The 21995-nt window shown below is 39.9% G+C and overlaps 1 protein-coding gene across 1 annotated transcript; it reads left to right on the top strand.

The window, feature by feature from the left end:
- Nucleotides 1-800: 800 nt before the first annotated feature.
- LOC102229901 (stereocilin) lies at nt 801-19072 on the top strand. Its single transcript, XM_023331985.1, has 30 exons — nt 801-882; nt 1194-1342; nt 1456-2577; nt 3862-3886; nt 3985-4543; nt 5962-6849; nt 6929-6991; nt 7071-7196; nt 7948-8114; nt 8193-8379; nt 8616-8731; nt 8906-9038; nt 9150-9335; nt 9850-9888; nt 9969-10145; nt 10355-10504; nt 11369-11427; nt 11528-11651; nt 11749-11831; nt 11911-12046; nt 12467-12669; nt 12855-12945; nt 13066-13237; nt 13334-13503; nt 14308-14463; nt 14552-14694; nt 16094-16242; nt 16494-16591; nt 18686-18833; nt 18947-19072. The coding sequence occupies exons 2-30, from the start codon at nt 1255-1257 to the stop codon at nt 19033-19035; spliced, it is 5847 nt and encodes a 1948-aa protein (XP_023187753.1). The 5' UTR covers nt 801-882; nt 1194-1254; the 3' UTR covers nt 19036-19072.
- The last annotated feature ends 2923 nt before the right edge of the window (nt 19073-21995 follow it).

The following is a 21995-nucleotide window of genomic DNA, read 5'->3' as shown; positions in this document are numbered from 1 at the left end:
TTGCAACAGAGAGAGGAGGAAGGTATGGGGCGGATCCAGTTTCTCATTGACTATTCCCGTGGTGAATCGAGCCCTGCTGCACTGAGTGATTGCTGTTCCCTGTGGCATCAATAATATAGGAGGAAGTTATTGTCCCTGCGCAGGCCGCAGTATCACAGAGCTGAAGCAGGCGGAGGGAGGGGCTGGTCCTTTCACCCGGCCCTCTTGGGTTTCAGAGCCCGCAGACAGTGCTTTGACTGCTCTTGTGCCCCTGCACAAGGCCCAATTGTACGTTTGTCCGACTGAGGCATAGAAGAGACTAAAACAGTGACAGGCTGCACAGTCCTGCTGACCCGGCCCCTTCGGTAAGACTACACCCCCAACAAACCCAGTGTCACCAGATTAGTCCCAGCTCAATGGGGGATCAGTCAGCAGGAGACACTGGACGGTTCGAGAACAGGATAGATATCCTGGGTGTGATTAATATGATCCAGATTTTCACCTTGTTTACACACATAGCTGAGAGCTGTGACCTTCCTGTAACATCATAGTACATCAGAACACAGAGAGCTAAACAAACAGTGGTTATGTGTGCAAAGCTTTTGCCTGTAAAATGTTTGTTAGAATCGACACAAAACAGTGGAATAAATCCCACATTGGAAGCTTAAAATAAACGTAAACCTTACGAACTAAGCAGTCATGCATCTCATACATCTAAAATAGCGGGGTAGTCGTGGTCAGTGGTGGGAGGGGTGCCAGAAAGAGAGTGAAAGGTAGAGAAAGTCACAGCGGTAGTGAAATAGAGACCCACTTAGAAGGAGGGCAGCGCACCGTGTAATGGATACAATAAGTTTAAAAAGATGCTGTAAGACACTTAAAGAAAAAAATGGATTATAACCACTGGTAAGTTAAAAATCTTTCTTTATTTCCTTACTTTCTTTTTTTTACATATTAATAGAAAATAATGGCATATGTTTGAAATTAATTTAACTTTAATGATAAACACACGAATAAACTTTAGATATTCAAAGCTTTCGACTCTAATAGCCTGTAGTTTGTCTGGTTTAATCACACTATGGAGACCTGGAAGGTGCAATGCAAGCCAGTCATTACGCTTTAATAATTTCTGACTGCTATAATGTTTATTCCTACTGCTTCATATATAAAAGATAAAACTCAATGAAAGTTAAACAGAGTTTTTGTTAAATCTACAGGGAAGAAAACCCTTAAAAGAAAAATGTGACACCAGTTTCGTGCTGCACATGCTGGCATGAGATGACGATGGTGAAGAAAGGGTCAGGAATGGCCGGTTTTAAATTCACAACCATCATAGTCTGTGCTGTTTTGGTTGGACAGAGGACAGGTGAGTAAGATGCCATTGTGATTACCATGCTGGTAATTATTTGGGTCTGTGTGTTTTTCAAGGCTAGCTCAAGCTGTCTCGTTTTTTTTTTTTTTTTTTTTTTGCTGTTTTAGGAGGTGAAAAAGTGGACCACAGAGATGCTCTCCTGAAGGAGATCGTCTCAAAATGGAGTAAAGAAGCAGGTTTGAGACCCCCACCTGAAACCAACAAGGACCAGTCTTTGCCCTCTTGGGTTAGAAGCATTATGGGGGGGTTAAAAACTTTTTTTCCCAGTAAGAACCTTCCTTCATTAAACAAGCCAATAGACAGACGCCGTCTCTCTGGATTCCTGTACAACATTTCTCTGTATCTGCAAGAGATGGGTGCTGAGCTGGAGGACGTACCCGCAGAGCAAGATGAGGACCAGCTCTGGGAGAAGGTGCTGCATTTCTTTCTCCAGTCTGAAGGCAACGCAGCCCTGAACCAGTGGAACGGCCATGTACCGCCCAGACCCAGCGTTAAAGTGCAGGACTGGTTTTTGTCCCTGAGAGGAAGTCCGCACTGGGACTGGCTGCTGGGGCTCCTGCAGAGTCTCATCACTCTGTCCGAGCGTCAGCCCCAGAGGCCAATCTTGGCTTTCTTATCTCAGAACTGGAGGACGGTGAGCGCTGTGCTGGAGGCGACACTGCAGGCTGTAATCAGCGGGACTTACGGCCAGGCCAGCGCAGGCCTTCAGGGCTTCATCTGTGCACTGAAGGGTCGTAGCGATTGCGCCTTTAGTGTTAGCTGGCTTCAGCAGCTGCTGCAGTACCTGGAAACACGCAACTGGAAGCCAGTGGTCAGTTTGCACCCAGCAGGGGAACCTGCAGGACACGGCAAGGACCCCAGTGCATTTGGACGCTTTAAACCCTTCAGTTTGCCCCCTGAGGCCATGTTGAGGCAGGACAGGTTTTCAGCAAATGCATCTGCGGAAAACATGATGAGCAGAGAGGATGAGTTGGACTCGGTGCAGAGCTTCCTGCTGCAGGCTTTGTCTCGTTCAGGTGGCGGGGATCGAGGCGGGCAGCAGGCCCAGAAAAACCTCGCTCTCGTGCAGAGTTTGGATGGACTGAGACGAGGCCTTCTGCACAGGGTGGGCAGTTCTGTCTACGGCAGCCTGAGGGAGAAAGTGTCACGAGTTACCATGGCGATACTCGATGATGTGAGCAGCCTGGTGGAAGTGCCGCAGCCCAACTTTCACGGCCGCTGCTCTGTGGGTGAGTATGAGAGATGAGATGATTATCTACCCAGCTGCCAGACATGTTAGGGATGACACAAAACAATCAAAGAGTCAGTCACAGTATCTAATTCTGAAAATGTTTGATGATTTAAAAACAAAAAAAAGCAATTGCAGTACAAAGAGCAAATGCTTCTGTTGTGGATTATTACCAAACATTTGGATGCTCCTGAGAATAACCACAAAACAATCACCCACATAATGAAATAATCTTTTTATTTTTTGCTAATAATTGGTGCCACAATTATTGATCACAAATTCAAATAAATGTAGCTGAAGACTTCTTGGGGACACCCATTCAATTAGCGACAACTGTGTAGTTTATCATTAGGTAAAATTATTGTGATGAGAATTGTGATCTATCAAGATAAAAAATAAAATATTTTAATAAATGATTAAAAGGTTTTTTAGGTATACCTAAAGAAAACTGTGTATTTGGGATTAATAAGGTTTTAGTTAGTCCAATGATCGATTAATAGGAGCATGAATAAATATCAACAGACACTCATAAGTTGAAAATATGAGTAAATGCAATAACTGTGTGCTGTTTAGCAGTACTACACCACCACTCCATATACCTTGTCAAGTGAAGGTGTGTGCTTCATAATGGGTAAGTTTTATTTTAGGAACTGTGAAAAGTCACATCCATATTTCAGAAACTCCCCAGCAGAATCCTTACTTTTGTGATTATTGCAATTAATATGATAAACCTTTCAGTTCATATTACAATTTCTTTCATTTGATGCTATCTGCATGTTGTTTGGGGCTAATGCTCAAAAAAACTCCTTCAATATTTGGGTTTTGAAACTCTTCAGAGACTTTAACTGGACCTGTGTAGTTTGGTCGGGTGAGATCAAGATTTATTTTTTCATTTATTTATTTTTTGTGACATTATGTTTTGGTTTTCTCTACAAATCTTAACCAAGGGTTGCCAATAAATTGTGCACTGTGCTGAATTAAGCATCTAAGTCCTTTTTAAGAGCTTAATCAGTCTGGCTCATGTTTCATGTGACAGTGACTGACACTGCTTTAAAATCTTTATAATCATTCAGTCCAGTGAAAGCTTCTGTTGTTGGCTCAGTTAAGCTCTTTATCCATCCATTGATGTCAGTAACATTATATCTTGGGCATTGTTAGCTGAGCTGAGCTGTTGCATCACTCATAGTTGTTCATTGCAGGGGGCTTCAGCTGCTTTTTCTGCCATTCATTCATTTTGATTTCGCTTCGATTTTCAAACATTTGCCTCTGATTTTTCTTTCTTAAGGCAACTTAAGGCAGCTGATCCTGTGGTAAGTATATGTCATTGTTGAGGGGCAGTTTTTTTTTTCTTTAACGTTTTCTTTGCAAAGACGTTCACACTCGAATAATCGTTTCCATGGCTTTGCAGGGGGATCAGACATAATGTGACGTGGAACGCTCAGGCTTTGGGCGCCAGCTCTCAGGGTCTCCCAAGCTCACTCCCGTTTCTCTCCTGCCCCTCCACCCAGGAGGGGAAATTACAGTCACCTCCACTGCCAGCTCAGTCATCTTCAAAAAAGACTCTATCTTCACAGAAACCCTTCAAACAGACTCAAAGTCATAAACCCTCAGCTGCAGGTCCCAGACAGTTCACAGAGAGTAACAGGAAGCAGAAACAGATGGAGTTCTTCACCTCCACAGAAATTCTGGAGGCAGCGTGTAATGACTCCATCCCAGGCTTGACGGGTGTCTCGAACTTCACCGTCTTCCTCTACTGCAAACTGTTTGAAGGCGAGAACGGGTCGGGTAATCCTGCTGCGACTCATTTAGGGCTCGATCTGCATGCCACTTGCTCGGATGCAGCCTGGTACCTGTCTGCTGCTGAGGAGGACTTCTTCTGGGTCCATGTCTGCACTGAGTTCTTTGCCCATGAATTCAACAACACGGTGTGTGCCAACTCTTCTTTCTGGCTGCAGAAAGCACAGCAGGTAAAGAGTAAATTTTTAATGAGTGAAAACTTTTGTTTGAGAGTTTGAAAGTTGGCACAAACCTTCCTCAGGGAAACTGTGCAGGTTTAAAATTAAATTCCACCTGAAAAATGTGTAAAATTGATAATCACATTAAAATATATGAACGTGTACAGAATTTATCATTATCTACTAATTGATTAGTTTAATATCTATAGAATAACCAGTATAAAAGATTAATTCTTCTAGTGAAAGAGCTTCTTTTATACATACTTTATGCAAGGAATGATGATTTACTACTTGTTTATGTTGTCAAATCACATAATAATGTATATATTATAATGCGAAGTTGGATTTACAATAAAATGAATAACATGTAATACAGTATTACACTTCTATTTACTCCATTAAGAACTATTCCCTCGTCATAAGACTAAAACAACACTGGATATAGAAATAACCTGAAAAATACTGCTTCTTAACGAGAAAATTCAATGAGCTGATCAAATGTAAAAGTTTTATCAATAATCTATAATCTCTTTGAATTTTGAGGAAATAAATTGTCTTAATATGTCTCTGAATGTGAAGCTGGATGCTGATTGTTTCTCTTTGGGTCCAAAAATAATTACTTCAGTTTTGTTTCAGCTGGAGAAAGTAATGGCACATCGATACATTGACTTAATCTATGCATCTACTCAGCGCCTGAATATGTTTATAGTCACTTGGTGACATCATAAAGTAGAGCTGTGTCATCTGCATATGGTATGGTAACTAATCTAATTACTTGTTATAATTTGAGCTTGCAGGACCAGGTAGATATTAAATAAAAGGGTCCCAAGATGGAACTTTGAGGTACCCCAAAAATGATTTTTGAAAAGTTACGTATTGATACAATGAAGTCCCTGTTCATTAGGTAGACTCTGACCAGTGAAGTACGGTTCCAGGGAGTCTGACCCAGCTCTCCAGTTGCTTAACTAGAATATCATGGTCAACAGTTTCAAATGCTGCACAGAGATAAAAAAAAATACCAGCACTGTCAGCCAATAATGACATCATCTCTATGACTTAAAAGTCTTAATTGACCAGTGTTAAAGTCATGAATTTTCAAACACTATGGTGAAAAGTGAATAGATGTGTGTAAAAGGTGAGGTCTAATGCAGGGGTGGGCACTCCTGGTCCTCGAGGGCCGGTGTCCTGCAACTCTTAGATGTCTCCCTGGTCCAACACACCTGAATCCAACAGCTGAATCTCCTCCTAAGTGCAGTCAAGTTCTCCAGAGTCCTGTTAACGACCTCATTATTTGACTCAGGTGTGTTGAAGTAGAGATGCATCTAAAAGTTGCAGGACACCGGCCCTCGAGGACCAGGAGTGCCCACCCCTGGTCTAATGTGATTTTATGCACTGGAATTGTTCACTAATCTCCATGCTTGTGTGTGCAGGCTGCAGCACTACAGGACTATCATTTCTTTAACCACACAAGCATCGATGACCTTTGTGTGCAGCTGTCAAGAGATGCAGCAGTGAATCCAGAACTCAGTGAGAACTGTCTGGCTCAGCTGGGCAGCAGGTCGCTCAATGCCGAAGCTTTCAGAAACTGCTTCCTTCCTAATAACTCGGTACTGATCTCAGCTCTTTGTGGCAGAGACTCCCCTGGTTCCCAGCAATCCTTGCCAGAAGGCAGCTGGGCTGCAGCATACTGCTCCAAGATTGACAACCTCTCCTTTGACGACACATTCAGAGAGCCCTGTCAGTACAGAGAATGGACTGTGGAAAAGTTCACCAACTTCACACTGCTGGAGTTGTGTGGACAGACTCAGGGACTGAGAGAGCACATGTGTTTAAATGCTACGCTGTACAAGCAACTGGTAGGACTGATACCACAGTTTGCAGATGTTTGTTCAGATCTGCAGGCTCAGCAGGAAAGCAGTAAGTGCCTTCTGCAAAGGATTTTTGACATGCTTCCAGCACGATATGAGTTTGACACCTCCCAGCTGTGCGTGGAGCCGGCCCCAATGCTGATCGACCTCATACACAAGCTGAGTGTGTGTGAGATGGACGTTGGCGAGCAAGAGGGGTTTCTGGTGGTGCTGGGCTACGTGCTACGTGTCTTGGACTTTGTGGTGGGTCTGTCCTCGGGGCTGGACGAAGGAGAACGAGAGGCGAGACAGGGTCTGGGCCAGGCCATCCTCCTGTCCAGTCTCCTTGACAACACTTCCTGGGCCAGCTTGCAACCGGAGGCCTCCACGAGCGTCCTTCACACCGTGGGGGTCTTCCTGCGCAGAGAGCAGAACACCACCGTGAAGGAGGACCTGCTGAGCTGCTTCAGTGTAAGATGCACTTTTTCATTTCTCTTTCTGTCTCCAACACTAACAACAAGTCAGTAACCTGCTTCTGCTGTGACTTCAGCCCGTCCTCTGGGACCTCATCCAGCAAAATGGAAACTCGTCCGCTCTCAGGGTTCTATTGCAGGTACTGCGTCTTCACAGCTATAGTTGCATTTTGCAGAACTGGTTGGCTCTCTTGACTTTTTGACGTTTTATTTCACTAGGAGTATCTCCAGATGCCAAAAGACAGCATTCGTTCTCTGGTGATGTCTGCAGAGAAAGAGGCTGTGAAGAGATTTATCTCCCACATGCATCAAAGTTGGGACCAGCTTCAAGTTGAAACCAGCCAGGTTAACTCCACAAGCTTGTTCATAGTTCTTAGGGTGAATTTCCACCATGCCTGCTTAGTCCACGTTAATCAAACTACAGTTTGTTTGCCTAGAATGTCTGGTTCGGTTGGGGAGGTGTGAATGCCCAATCAATGCGGATCAAGAAAGTGAACTGTAGTTCACCCCTAATACCCTTGGTCAGATAAAAAGTACTCTGGCGTGGTTTTAATGCATATGTGAATGCAAATGGACCAGAGATCTCTCCAAAAGCAGGAAACGGAATATAGGACAGGGCATTCTGGGTAAATTCAACCAAAACAAACATTAGTAGGAGAAATGAGTGATCTTTTACCAGACAAAAAAGAAATCTGATGCCACTCCATTTTTGTTTACATTTTGTGAAGAAGGAAGTTCGCTCAGTGTCTTTGAGGGTTTTTGTTTTTGGTGTCACTCCACCTCAGACAAGGTGAAGAACTGATTTTTCACTGAGTTTGGATCATTTGACACAGTGCAGTGTCTAAACAAACTGCAGCAGCTGAAAATGTTATAAATGTTACAATTTTGGCCCCAATCGATCCGGGTCTATCTTAGTGTTACGTGTGAGAGCACCCTTAATGTTATGCTAAAGCAGTTTCTGTTGGTTCTCATGAGCAAAGCAAAGACAGAGTTCATTACCTATTTCATAATGTTTTGTACTTTTTGTGGTTATTTCAGAGCTATTTAAATAAATCTACATGTGTCTTCTCTCATCTTGTTTAATTTTCCATTTCAGGCCTCTCAACAAGAGTTGCAGGCCATGGAGACAATGACAGCGGCTTTCATCCACAAGTTCCCCAGAGTGACCCCAGAGCTCTTTGTTGACCTTTCTCAGTTCATCCCCTTCATGTCTGTTTCTGACATAATGAACTTCCCAGCCTCCTTGATTGTGAACGACAGCGTGTGAGTCACCGGCAGAGTATTTAACGTTTAATTTAAAAATGATTCTCCTCCAACGATCTTTCTGTTGTTGCTCCTCAGGCTGACAGCCATTCGTGACCACAGTTCAGAGATGAAGTCGTTGCAGAAGAAGGCTTTTGTGAAACGACTGCTGCAGTTGAACATGGTGGGCGACGTGCCCACATGGCCTCCGTACTTCCTCAGCTCCATCCTCCCACTTCTGCCTTACCTACCTGTCCATCATTTTCAGCAGCTGACATCTCAACAGGTCAGAGATAAAATAAAAGCACCTCAGGTCACTGCAGTGCTGAATAAGGAGAAACACTAAATATTGAGCTGGAAAGTCTTCTATGTTGTTTCAAGAAAAACAAAACATATGGAATAATAATTAAGCCCGATGGGTAATGCAGTTACTGAATTTATATTCTGTGCCTTTGTGTACTTTGTTATTTTTAGTAAATTTTGTTTTAATTAGTTTCGACATTTCACTGATTATCTCCTCAGCTGTCTCCTCTGGTGGAGTTGATAGGCAACAGCAGTCTGGATGGCGTGCGGGGCCGCCATGTGCTACGGACAATTTTTAGTAAGAGAAAGAACCTAACTGGTGATGACCTGCTGAGGTGGGACTGAGATTCTTTATGTTTATTAATGTTTGGGTCACTATAGGACTTGTAACTATGTTGTAATTACAAGCAGCATGCAGCTGATCCTTTGGAAACTCATATTTACAAGACTTGTTTGAACTTACCTTTGATTTGAAGAAAAGCAAGGTAAAGAATAAAGTGCTTTTCCAGATTAGGAGTTCTCGCGTGCTACTTGGATCCTGCAGAACTGGGTTTATATCTCCAGGACCCAGCTGTGTCCTCTGCTCTCTGGCAGCAGCTGTCTCAGTGCATTTCCAAGGGGCTCATCAGTTCCAGCGGCAGGGTGAGTTGCACACCACTTGGATCACTTGCAGCATAAACTAGAGTTTGTTTTTATGTGCTGTTATAAGTTGCTTGACTGACTCTGCTTAACTATGTTCCATGGACACTACAGCTGTCATCCTGGTTGATCCCAGCAGTATCAAGCAGGCTGAACATCAGCAGCGTGACATCTTCAGAGCTGTCTGCACTCAGCGGTTTGCTGCCCCAGTTAGGAGCCTCCTTCCTGCTGTCACTCACCTCACAACGACTGCTGGAAATCCTGTCACAGCCGGGTTTTCACACATTTTCACCAGCGCAGGTCAGCAGGGAGGGAGTGCTTCTTCACACTTTTAGTTTCACATTATTCTGCTTTGCTTTTGTGGCTTTTTTGTCTGTTTCAGCCCAGTGGGTGTGTAATAATGAGCAGAATATCTTACAATAAAGGTTTTCAAAAGCCTTTCATTTCTTTTCCCAAAGATCCTGTGTGGAACAGAGATGCATGTTGCTTTTCCACAAAAATCGAATACTGATTTTGATTGAAAAGTTAAATTTAAAATAAATCTTTTGAATAATTTTCATTTTTTCTGTTAATTTGTCATTTATGTGCAAATCTGACAGAGTCGTACCCAAAAGACTTGCATCTATAATTGCAGTGAGAGGTTTTCATTAATAAAGAAATGATGACAATTATGTAAACAGTACTACACTGAAGTTCATAGGTTTATGTGACATGATGTGTATAAGTTGTAATACCATTACCGTTTAAAATGCGTGAATTTTCTTTGAAAGTCAACTCTTTTGTTGTATAACACATTTTTCCATCCTCTTCTCAGTCATTTCAAATTTTATCCAAGATCAAAAAAGACAGCAATGTAAGTAATAATGTCCAGAACATTTGCACTGACTGTCAGCCATCTGCACTCTCAACACAGTGTCCCTCTCCTCCTGCCAGCTTTCTGTGGAAAACCTGTGCAGCCTGAAGCCGTTACTCTCCGGTCTCTTCCCCGCTGCGCTCCAAGACCTCCGGTGGACTGATTTCAGTGAGGATGCCCACTGTCCGTGCTGGAGAAGGCTGCAAATTGAGCTCAAGCCTGGACACAGAGCCATGTTATTCAATGCAATGCAGGAGGTGATGCTGCTTTGTCACCTTAGAGCATCACTTCTCACCGTCTTCTCCTTTCTTAGTTTGCTGAGGACTTCATGTCACATGCTGCATGCCACATTTTAAAGTTTCAATCTCAATACTCAGTCTTAAATGGTGAATGAATCAGATTAATTTGTACTTTCAGGAACAGCAGTAGTGTCTAATATCTATTTTTATTGGTTGTTTATTGACAGACTCTCCACAAAGACTCGAGGAACTTCTCTCAGCAGTCAAACTGTCTGCTTCCCTTTGTCCCTCTCAGAAAGCTGATACCAGCTATGAGTGGCGACACCATTTGGAGAGGCATTAGCGCATACAGAGATGTACAGTGGTCTCCACAGCAGGTACATATTCTTCTATAATCGGCTCCTGTGTGCAGCCTCGCATTTCTGTGAAACGTCAACAGTGGGTAAAAAGGAGAATCTTCTCAGCTTGGTGTCTTGCTCCCTTTTATCTGCAACCCATTAGATATGCTTCAGATGAGCCTTTCAGGATATTAATCCTCCGTTCACATCAGCTGCCATCAGACTAATTACTTTGGATGTAGTACAATAGTGTGCTGGAGTGTGGCATAAATTAATAATGGCTGCCTTAGAGGGATTTTTATCACAGCCAAGAATGTATGAGCGCGCTTTCACCACCTGTTCTCAGCCTAACAAGACCTGAATTAATTTAATAAAGATCACCCTTTTCACTTATGCTGAAATCTACGACACATTGTCCATATTATGATCTGAATCTTTAACATGGTTAGATATTAGAGTTTATACTAATGCCAGTACTGCTGTATTGATATAAATTACAATGCAACCTTAATTTGTATGTTTGCTGTTAAGCAGGAATTAATCTTATTGCAAACAAAAAATATTTTTGGCCATTTTTAGCAGCAAAGTTTTGCCTGGAGCAGCTGCTCTCCTGCTGATATGCTTATAAAACCACTCAGTGTTTTGTTTCCATGGAAGAAAAATGTTGTTCTTGGCTTAAGAGTTGTCTGAAAAAAAGTAATAATAGGACACGAATCAAACTTCGTACAAGTCTGAAAAATGTAATCTTTGCTTCTAAAAAGGATTAAAAAAAGTTTTTAACTGTTTTGAACCAATACTTTAGGGCAGGGGTCAGTCACCTTTAGAACCTGCTTCAGTCATTTTCTGACAATACATAATACTGCCCCTTTAAAACGTACAATAATCTCTCATTTTTATGCACAGGCTCAATTTCTGTTCAGACAGATCTATGAATTCAAAACTATCACCATCAAGACGGTGAAGTAAGTCTGACCTTCTGTATTCCTACTTTTGATCCTGTAGCATAACCACACCACTTAGATTTCCAGTAATAATCAACAATGTCCTCTCTGCTGCCAACAGAGACCTGGGTCATGTTGCTGCTGGAATGAGTTGTGACTTTGTGAGGCGTTTGACCAACCACACAGATTTTACTGAGCTGCTGCAGTTTTTGACTGATCTACCTGGAGGTCCAAGACCGGCTCTGGTAAGAAGCAAACCTCATTCATGCAGCCATAAAATGTAGCTATTTCCGAACAAACAGTTCAGAAATAATGTTTATGCTATTTTTATTATATTTCCAGCGAAAATGCCTTGTAGATGAGCTGCGGAAACAACCTGAACTTGACCTCGGTTCTTTGAGTTCTGGGTTTGCAGCAACATTACCGTAAGTAAGCGAAGTGTTTTAGGTAAACAAAGCGCATTTCTCCAGTAACTACATTTGAAACTGTTTGTTTATTTTCCAGTGTAACAATGCTAGAGAACCTGTCAAATGCATCTGTCAGAGGAATCCTGAGCCACATTCAGCTACACTTTCTTGATTTCCTGAGACTGCCTCATTATAAGCAGACAAGTTTAGCTGAGAAGGCCTTATCTGAGCTGGTAAGGTACTACTGTAACTTCACAAATGCCTTATTTACTGCAAGATGTGAACATGGTTGCACACTGCAATATGTTTGAGGTGAGAAAGTGTGATTGGAAAGCAGATGGCGGTGTAATTTTAAACACTAATTAGTGGAATAGGAAATCACAGGTTTGTGTTAAGGTAATTGAAGTGATAAAAAGCTGCCATGACAATTCAGAGGAAATACCAACTCAGGAACAATTTTCTTAGGAAATCTAAACCAGGCTGAGTGATGGGGAGTCATAAAATATTAAAAGTAATATTTGTTAGCTCAGAAGCAGATGGAAAATGATTTGGAAGTAGTCTTCTTTTCGCTCAGCAGTTTTTACTGAAGTGGAATGATGACGTTGTGAAGTCAAGCTAATCTAGAGCATCTCTGTGTTTGTGTTGTTCCACAGGGTTCTTCTCTGGCTCAGGGGACGATTGATGGCGCCCTTCTGGATGTCCTGGGGCCTCTGTTGCCGTTTTTGGACAGGGACAGTCTGGCTCTGGTGGACAAAGGAGCGCTGGCTCTGCGGCTGGAAGAGATGAGGAGTTTCTGCCTTCCCAAAGAGGCGCTCAGAGACTTTAGTGACCTTCTCACTCAGAGAGATTTGCTTGGGTAAGACATTTTCACCTCCGCATGGATTAGCTGATTGGTTTGATGGATGTAGAGTCTAAGTTTGGCTATCTTTGACTGAAAATTCTGTCCACAGTTTACAGTTTGTGTTTCATGCATTGCTTACATATAGACATTGGTTTAATAAAGCAGGAGTAATGATAACATTACATGTGGTTATTTGCCAGAAATCCATCCAAATGGCAGGTTGGGGATGTTGAGCATCTGGGAAGGTTGGTGTTTGCTCTCTCAACAAAGCAGATCAACTCCATTCCCCTGGTAAGAGTCTCAAATAAACTAATTTGTAAACTAATTCAGACTAGTTACTTCTGTTAATCTATGAGAATAATTCAAACAAATCTTTTTCTGTAAATTTATCATCTTGCTTTTATTGAACAGACGGTATTAAACAAGACCACAGTGGAGCAGGTTCTGGTGGGTCAAAAGCGCTGGGAGAAAAGTCTGGTCGGTGGGATCTGTATTAGTCAGTGTGTGGACCAACAGTACCACAGAAAGCAGACCTGGAGTCTAATTCGAGGAATTGTCAAAGCACGAAACCGGAGAGCGAAAGGTTAAGCACATGCTTCCAATCAACTGAATCTGAAACATTTTACATGTGAACTACATTTTAATTATAGCACTGGTTTCGCCTGTGTGTTTTACTTAGTGCCAGTCCCAAGCTGTGCGGACATCAGAGGAACGTTCCCGTCTGCTTGGACCCCCACCCAGCTTCGCCGCATGTCCCTAGACGAGCTGAAGGAGTGTGTGGAAGTCTTTGGTCAGGATCCGTCGCTGAGCTCTGAGCAGCGACGGTCGCTCTGGGTGAAGCTCAGGCAGGTCAGAGAAACTCCACAAGACAACACAACCCTCACAACAAAAGCAAGGCATTTTCACACAGTTCTTCCTGCGACATACACAATATTTTGTGGTGCTTATAAATTAATAAATTCTCACCATTTACGAGATCTCTGGAGGCAAAAATGTGCAAACTAACATTTGTTCATTTTTGTACTTCCATTTGGGTCTACTGCCTCTAAAAACAGGCCAAGCGCTAAAAATAAACTCCCTGCCATTTTTTGGCAATAAGTTCATGTTTTTTGGCGTCTCTAAAATGACCTGTTTCGAAACCCTTCCGAATGTAATGTCACAAATCAGCAGGCACTGCCCCTCACCTAGCAACCCAGGCAAAGCCCAGCCCGTTACCTAGCAACCCAAGCAAAGCCCAGCCCGTCACCTAGCAACCCAAGCTGAGTTCCATGCTTTTCATCAATCTCACATTTCTGTTTTTAAAAATAGTTTGTTTTTTTTTGTTGGTCTGATGCCATATTCTAAATGCCATGCTTTAATTACCTTTAAGTGTAAAATAATCAGAATAAAGAGGAATAAATGCTTTCAAACATCCATCTGTATGTACAGTAATTGTTCTATAAATGTGTCAAAGTTCTTGAAATAAATTGGCTCTTCAGTAATATTCAAATTTCTTAAAATGGGTCTATAAATGCACAACACACTGTTTAGATTTTTATTTTAAAGATGAAATTAAAACCACGGTACTCCATGTTAAAGTTTGTTGCTGTAAAGGATATGAATCCGAAATGTCCTGACATATTCTGTGGATGAACTCTGCTTCGTTCGATGCAGTCCTTGAGTCCGGTCAGGGAGCTGAGAGCGGATCAGGTGCTAGCTTTGGGATCATTGTTGACAGAGATGGGAGACAGAGAGCTTCAGGACACCAGTCTCACTGATCTGGGCGTGCTGGTACATCTGGGCTCGCTGACGAACTGGACCCCTCGAAAAGTAACTTCCTCTTTCTAGATCTACAATTTGATGAAAGCTTGAATTTGCATAGTAATAATTATTGAACGCTGGTGTTCACCTTTCTCAGATGAGAGCGGTGGTTTTAAGTGTGCTGAGGAAAAGCGGACTGAAAGTGGAGCATTTATCAGTTGTTGATATGGCAACGCTTGGCCATCTGATCTGCGGTCTGAACCCCACAGAGATTAAACGCCTGAGCCCCTACAACCTCAGGTGGGTCAAATATGCAACGTAGATCTAATATTTTCTAAATTATTGAAAATCTCATAAAAACATAAATAATCAGACATAAATACATTTATTTATTTCAATCAGGTTTTTAAAAATAAAGAAAACAAATAACCAGTAGAACAAGAGAAAACATTTGCATACATAACCAAGAAGCAAATAAATAAGCTTACCACTCTTTTTCTTTTTGAAAAGGAGTGGGAAGAAGTGAACACTTATCTAATACTAACCCTTATCTTAATTTAATTAAATATATCACTTACCAACACAGTAATTATCAGAAATGTGTAATTAAAAACATGTTGCATTATTCATATGCCTGTTCAATTTACTGTGCTAATGAACCTACAAAAAAATTATATTACAGAAAAGATAAATGATTACAAACTGACTTTCATAACAGGACAAGCACTTTTTATTATTATCATTATTATTATTATTATTATTATTATTATTATTATTGTTGTTGTTGTTGTTGTTGTTATTATTATTATTATTGTTATCAAATTATTATTATTATTATTATTATTATTATTATTATTATTATCATTATTATCAAATTATTATTATTATTATTATTATTATTATTATCATTATTATTATTATATTATTATTATCAAATTATTATTATTATCATTATTATCAAATTATTATTATTATTATTATTATTATTATTATTATTGTTATTGTTATTATTATTATTATTATTATTATTATTATTGTTATTATTATTATTATTATTGTTGTTGTTATTGTTATTATTATTATTATTATTGTTATTATTATTATTATTATTATTATTATTATTGTTGTTGTTATTGTTATTATTATTATTATTATTATTATTATTATTGTTATTATTATTATTGTTATTGCGTGCAACAATGGCTTTTCTAAGTTACAACCAGACTTGCAGCCTCAGAATAATTACTAACTGCAGCTTTAAACCATAGTATATGACACTTTCAAATTCAGTTATATAACCAACAAATAAAATAAAAATAAAAAACTAATGATGATAGTAATGTCACAATAATAATTTACTCGTATTTGTAACAGTAACACAAAAGAATTAAGAAAGAAACTCGTCATACATGTTTGTGTCGATCCCCTACTTCCCATTGTGAGTAATATAGTTTAATATTTATTTTTAAACTTTTTGATTCTTGGGCACTGTTTTAAATCCATATTCAGTCCGTTCTATTGTTTGACTCCAGTGACACAAAATTGTTTCATAGTTGTTCATCATGTTATTAGTAGAAGGAAATATAGCAGTTTTTTGTGCAGCATGACAGAGTGAGCTGATTCTAGAAGATAAAATGAATGAACACGTCAACTGTACGACTGGTGGCATCTTAACAACACAACTCCTGTGAACCTGCAGCGTGGCCGTCCTGTTCCTGCGGGAAACGACCCTGCCCTGCACAGAGCAGCAGATGGAGGCGCTGACAAACTGCCTGGCCAGAGCAGAGGCCTTTGGTCCTGTCAGTGCTTGGAGGCCGGAGATTTTCACTGAAATCGGGACACTTGCAGGTACAGTGGAGCACTTTATTCCTCGGAGTGCAAACTTCCTGTGCACAGACTTCTAAAATTCGTCTTAGATTCAAAGAGTGAGAAGGGTTATGGTTGAAAATGGCAGCTGTTAGACAGACAGATCCAATTAAAACATTCCCGGAGGGTTAAGGTTTGAGAAGGAGGAAGGAAAAGTTGTTTTGAACACTTTTTCTGTGATTTGAAATTAGAAACATTAATTACCTGACTTCAGTGTTTGTGCGTGTTTCCAGCGGGCCTGCCTGATATAGTGCTGTCAGCTCTGCTGCAAGAACAAATGGAGGGAATCACCCCTGAAGCTGTAGCGCTGATGTCTCCGAAAAAGATGGCAGTGAGTTATACTTGTTAATAAAAAGGTGTTTATGCAGATGAACCTGCAGTATCAATGCAGGCTAACAGGCAAGTTACAGCACAGATGACAAGCTTTATGCACATAAGCTGCAAATGACCACAATTTATTTAAATACATATTTTTAAATTGTAATAAAGAGGGGAATACATACCTCAGATTAATTTGAACAACTCCTATAATTAATATTTGAATGAATTATACAATATGTAATGAAATGCTTACATTTTGATTATAATTTGATTTAATTAGATGTATATAATAATTTTAATTTTTTAGTATGTCGTTAATAATTGTGTAGCCTTGGATTAATAAGCTATAATGACAGTTTAATTTATTTCATCATAGACATGTCATGAAGAAAATATGAAACAAGTATTAATAAGTTTAACAAACAATAATAGCATGTTATAATTACTGATTTACATTTTAGTAATTTAATCTTGTATTTACTAAATAGTGGATATTTTATCAGCTAGCATTTTGAATTTTTACATTTCTCTGACAGTCACTACCTTTACAAATAAAGCTTTACAAAAACGTTTGCAGTCATTTTATTAAAATCATTATTTTCTAATTCTTTAAGCAGTGATCACATTAAGGATTTTCATGGTTTCCAAAACTGAAATGAAACATTTCTTACATTTACAAAATAATTGAAAGGTCTTCATACTTATAAATGAAACATGCTTCCCAATACAAAACATGATCAGTTATTAGAACATTAAGATTACTGCAAACCTTTTGGAATATTCTAATGTTTTCAGGGATTACGTATTGAATATCTGCTTTCTTTTTGCACTGGATTTATGATGTAGTTTTGCACAATATAAGTGTAGACACAATCGTGCCACTCAGGTCCTGCTGACAGGAATAAATTTGACTTGTTTTTTGCATTTTATTGCAGATTTCCTGCCTTTAGCCGCTTATACAGCGGTTGCAGAATTAATGAAAGACATAGAGAGAGAAATATTCAATAACAGGAAAGATTTTAATGCTCTGCTGTAGATATTAAAAAAACAGTAAAAAGACTGATAATCTGAACAGATTCATTCAAAGATAAAAAGTATGGATTGACATGAGGAGGATACTTAGTACTTTCTAGAAACATTCCTATCCTGTTTTTTTTTTAAATCCACTGGTGTAGCAGGTTGGTTTTTCCCATATTGCAATAGCATCAGCTCTCTGTAGATTTTCACTCTATCCATATGACTCAAAATGCTCTGCTGTTTCAGAATCTAAAGTAGGTCTGCTCTGATTGCATTTCACATAAATATACATCAATATAGGGGGGTTTTCCTCTAGATAAATTCATCATACCTCGTTCAAATGTGAGGAAGCTGCTTCAGAACAGAGAGAAACTCTCCCAGGACGTCTCTGCTCTCATTTGCACACATTCACAGTGAGCAAAACGCTTGGTGAATTTCTCCCAGCAACTTTGACTTGTCATGACTTGATTATAGGACTTGTTTTGACTGGAAAAGTCCAAAAATGTCTTTCAATGAACTTGATGTGCAGAACTGTAAAATAAGTCAAAAACGTTCTGTTGCAACAATCAAGGCTCAAGTAAGAAAGAGAAACCATTATTTGTTTTAAATTGAATTTAATAACAAAAATATTTTCAGTAAAAGGAAAAAATGTCAAATTATAATCCTGACTTTAATTTAGTTGATTTGCGACAATGTGATTTGCAATCTTCTCTTGTTAATCAGGACAACTCAGAAATGTTTAATGAATTGAAGCAGTTTAGTAACCAGCTTTCAGCCACAGAACATGTTTTACTTTAGCAGCCTACTTACACTGGACAGACTGCGAACGATAACAGTGTTTTTAGTGAAGATTTAAGGCACTTTTCTTTTGCTTTAAGTGTGAAATAAATCAGACCCAGTTTCCCGATTTGCTTTTAACTCTGCTCTGATCTTTTTGCAAAAATTGAAGCAGGATTATTATGTGTTAATCAATAAAAACTGACAGATGGAGACACGATTTTCTTTTAAAAAGAGTAATGACAAGCTTTAGCCTTACAATATAGTATTACAGCAACAGTTTGACCGTGTTTCTTGTTCTGTGCCACAGGTGGTGTTCAGTGCAGTGCAGTTATCGTGGCTGAGTGCAGAGCAGGCGTGGGCCGTCACAGAGGAGCAGTGGGCAGAGCTGGACGCCGAACAGAGGCACGCTGTTGGACTGGCTCGCTACGAGGGAGACGTCCTGATGGAGCTCAGAGGTGTGTTCTTGTTTTGTTTTCTGAGAAAACTGCAGTCAGCCTTTCTAAAGAGTCTGTTTGTGTCAAACCGTGGGAGCTCAGTTGTGATGAATTCTGCTCCATGTTTTCTGCAGGACGAAACTCTTCTCCATCGCTCCTGAACACGGACAGCTTCGCTCTGTGCTCACTGGCTCTGTGCCTTTTGTTACAGCAGCTAATTTAAAATAATGGGGAAAAAAATTGATTCTCACATTGACTTCTCCTGGTATTATATTTGTAATGCAAATAAATATTTTCAATTACCCCACTCTTCATTGTAATGGTGTCTGAATTTACAAAGGCACCAGATGTGCTTTGTACCTTCATATGATTCGCTTTTATGAGATTTGTTAGCTTAATAGGATGTAAATCACTGTTCACGTTCTTGTGCAATGTTTATTGACCTTTTGTTCGAACAATAACAACAGGCGGTGACAGTGATTAATGTTTATTTGACAGAGGAACAGGCTTTCTAACATTTGTACAGCATAACCAGGGAAATAGACCTGAGAGGAGATGTTATTGCATGCAGGGAACCAAACTGGAACAGTGAGAACAGAAATGGAATCAGAAACCTATAATAGACCGTTAAACTCTCGCACACATTCAGTAATAACTCTTGTTGGCTCAGTGATTTGCTAACAGCAGCTCCTGGAGCCCGTCGTGTGAAATGCCACCCCTCGTCCTCTGTGCAAATTCAGCAAATGTAATGTCTGGATTTATTTGAACTTCAAAATTTGTCCTCTGCAACACTAATTAGGTTTCTAGGTGTGTTTCTTTAACCAAAAAGATGCAACATTCATACATTTATGTTAAGATAAAAGATTAAATTCTGGGTAAAATAAAGAAACAACTCTAGTCAACAGACAAACAGCCAGCTGGAGGCGTTAATGAGGTTAGATCTTCTGTAAAGCTTTGTGTTAATTAAACCATCGTACTTAATGAGTTTTAATACATCTAATTGTATGTTATCCAAATTCAGATCTTATTTTTACTCATTTAATGTAGTTGCAGCTACATTCAAAAGTCAATTTTCTAAAGCAGTTTATGACGGTTAATAGGTAACTGACCACTTCAATGAACTTTAGTCGGTCACTCCATTCAGTTCCACCTACTGGCAGACCACTGGAAGTGCAGAGAAACTTAAAACTTTTAACTCAAATAGTAGGTGATTAGCAGCAGGCTCCTGCAGAATCGGGGAACAGCTTTGGAATTAAGTCGACTATTTCACACAGATCAGTCGGAGCAGGGATACATGCACGATCCAGGACTGGAGAGGAACCTGTTTAAGACGCTGTAGTTGTTGAAGTGAGGATGATGATGTACAGTAGCTAAAGGGGGTGAAGATGCTGCTGTAACCTAATTTGCTGGCAGAGCTCCAGGAAAATATTCGATAGCTGGAGGCTCAAAAGAACCTGTTTTAGTGTGGGAGTCTGTTTATGGTGATCTTCTAATGACAAATTGTTCTAATTATGAACCTAATTATGTGTATATATCATTGAATTTAGTGATGTCTCCTTTTTAGAAACCTTTTCTTTAGCACCAGAGGCTATATATACGCAACATATTTTTATATCATGAAGTTAAAGAGTGGGGAAGTAAGGAGGGCTGCAAAATGGACAGAACAGGGAGTTGGGAACACAGCTACATTTTTCATTGAACTGAACAAAATTTGAAAATGACACAATTTGAGGACACTTTATGTGGTTTTAACACAATACACACTTGTCATACACATATTACAAAGTCTAAGCACATGCTGTCCTCCTTAGTGAACATGGGAAAAACTCACTGAAGAAAAAGGTTAACTTTTTTGTCATTGGTCTAAAGAGACCACGGAAACACTCACTTTCTTGTGCAAGGACCATTGAAGACTCAGTTCATGACTACAGATGGTCGGTCATAGAATAAAGGAGAGGTAAAGAAGATGAATTAACATTTAAAACATGTTCAAGCTAGTTTGGCACAAATCAAGGCCAAAAATTTAATTTAGCAATAGGAGATTAAATTCCTTCACTCAAAATCCTACACCGAGACTTTTATTCTGCTTGAGCTGAAATAAATCCAGTTATGATGTTAATACACTTCAATCACCCCCTTTCTCTTCTTGGCATTGTGTATCATTATTTAATCGATCCAACAGAGACAAGCGGAGCGATGGTGGCGAATGAAATGGATGAAATGAATTAAAAAGATGCAACACAGGTGGCCTCACGGATGGGAACCAGTTCAGAGTTGGCTGCAGGGACGACCCAGATGGTGCATATTTCAAATTAAAGTCAAGTTTAATCATACTATCAAAAAACTCTGCGACATAGAAAATCTAGCTTTGTTCTGGCATTTATCAATTTTAGAACAGGCAGCTAACTGTGCAAAAAAAACCTTCATTTTGAAGAAAAACAAACTCTGGGTTCAGATTTTATTGATGTACTTTTTGTTGGACTTTCTATAAGAGTTGCTGCCTTTTTAATGTTTTGATGCACTTTTATTACTATTTTTTTTATTTGTTTAATTTATTCGCAGCTTAAAATAAACATGTCATAAATTAGTGCTTGTTTGCAGGGGTTTGATTGATTTATTAAGCAAGAACTGTTAATCACTTCAAAGAGAGGCTGCGAGCTGCAGGGGTCTCCTGACCTTGGGGATGAGCCCGGTGAGCCGATTCATAATCCTTTCATGCTGGGAACAATTTTCTCAGTCAGGATGATGCTTGTTGGCATACAGTCTGCTTACTGGTTCTTTAGTGCATGTTTTTTCCCCACGATAAATTGGCCGTCTGGCTGGCTGGCATCAGCCTGACTCACACAGCCTGCATGTCAGATGAAACCTCTCATGTAGAATTTCAGCTCTTCTCCTGGAACCGGATCATTTGATTCCATTCACTAACTAAGCCTGCAAATGGCTCCGCACTTGCACTGCGTTCCATTTGTACCATAAAGTGGGAATTTCCAAGCGCCAACCAATGGTGACTTTGAACATGAGTGATATGGCTCACTGACTAGGGCACCACTCCAATTGAGGGCGGCACATGTGAGGGCTGTTTAAAGACAAAGGATGGTACACTCCAGTTCTACACTATTTCTATTAATCAAAAGTTCCTGAATTTGTATTTTTTCCAAAGCCACAACAAATGGCAAGTCCCAT

This window comes from Xiphophorus maculatus, chromosome 4, assembly GCF_002775205.1.
Source record: "Xiphophorus maculatus strain JP 163 A chromosome 4, X_maculatus-5.0-male, whole genome shotgun sequence".
Lineage (NCBI taxonomy): Eukaryota > Metazoa > Chordata > Actinopteri > Cyprinodontiformes > Poeciliidae > Xiphophorus > Xiphophorus maculatus.
The sequence above is the reverse complement of the archived record's forward strand: the minus strand, read 5'-3'. Positions and strand labels throughout refer to the sequence as shown.

Excerpts from the sequence above, each read along its gene's own strand:
- LOC102229901 (XM_023331985.1), top strand. The coding sequence starts at position 1,255 with ATGACGATGGTGAAGAAAGGGTCAGGAATGGCCGGTTTTAAATTCACA. Across the intron at positions 9,889-9,968 it reads AGATCAAAAAAGACAGCAAT|CTTTCTGTGGAAAACCTGTG; the intron begins GTAAGTAATAAT and ends TCCTCCTGCCAG. Across the intron at positions 14,464-14,551 it reads CGAACTGGACCCCTCGAAAA|ATGAGAGCGGTGGTTTTAAG; the intron begins GTAACTTCCTCT and ends CACCTTTCTCAG.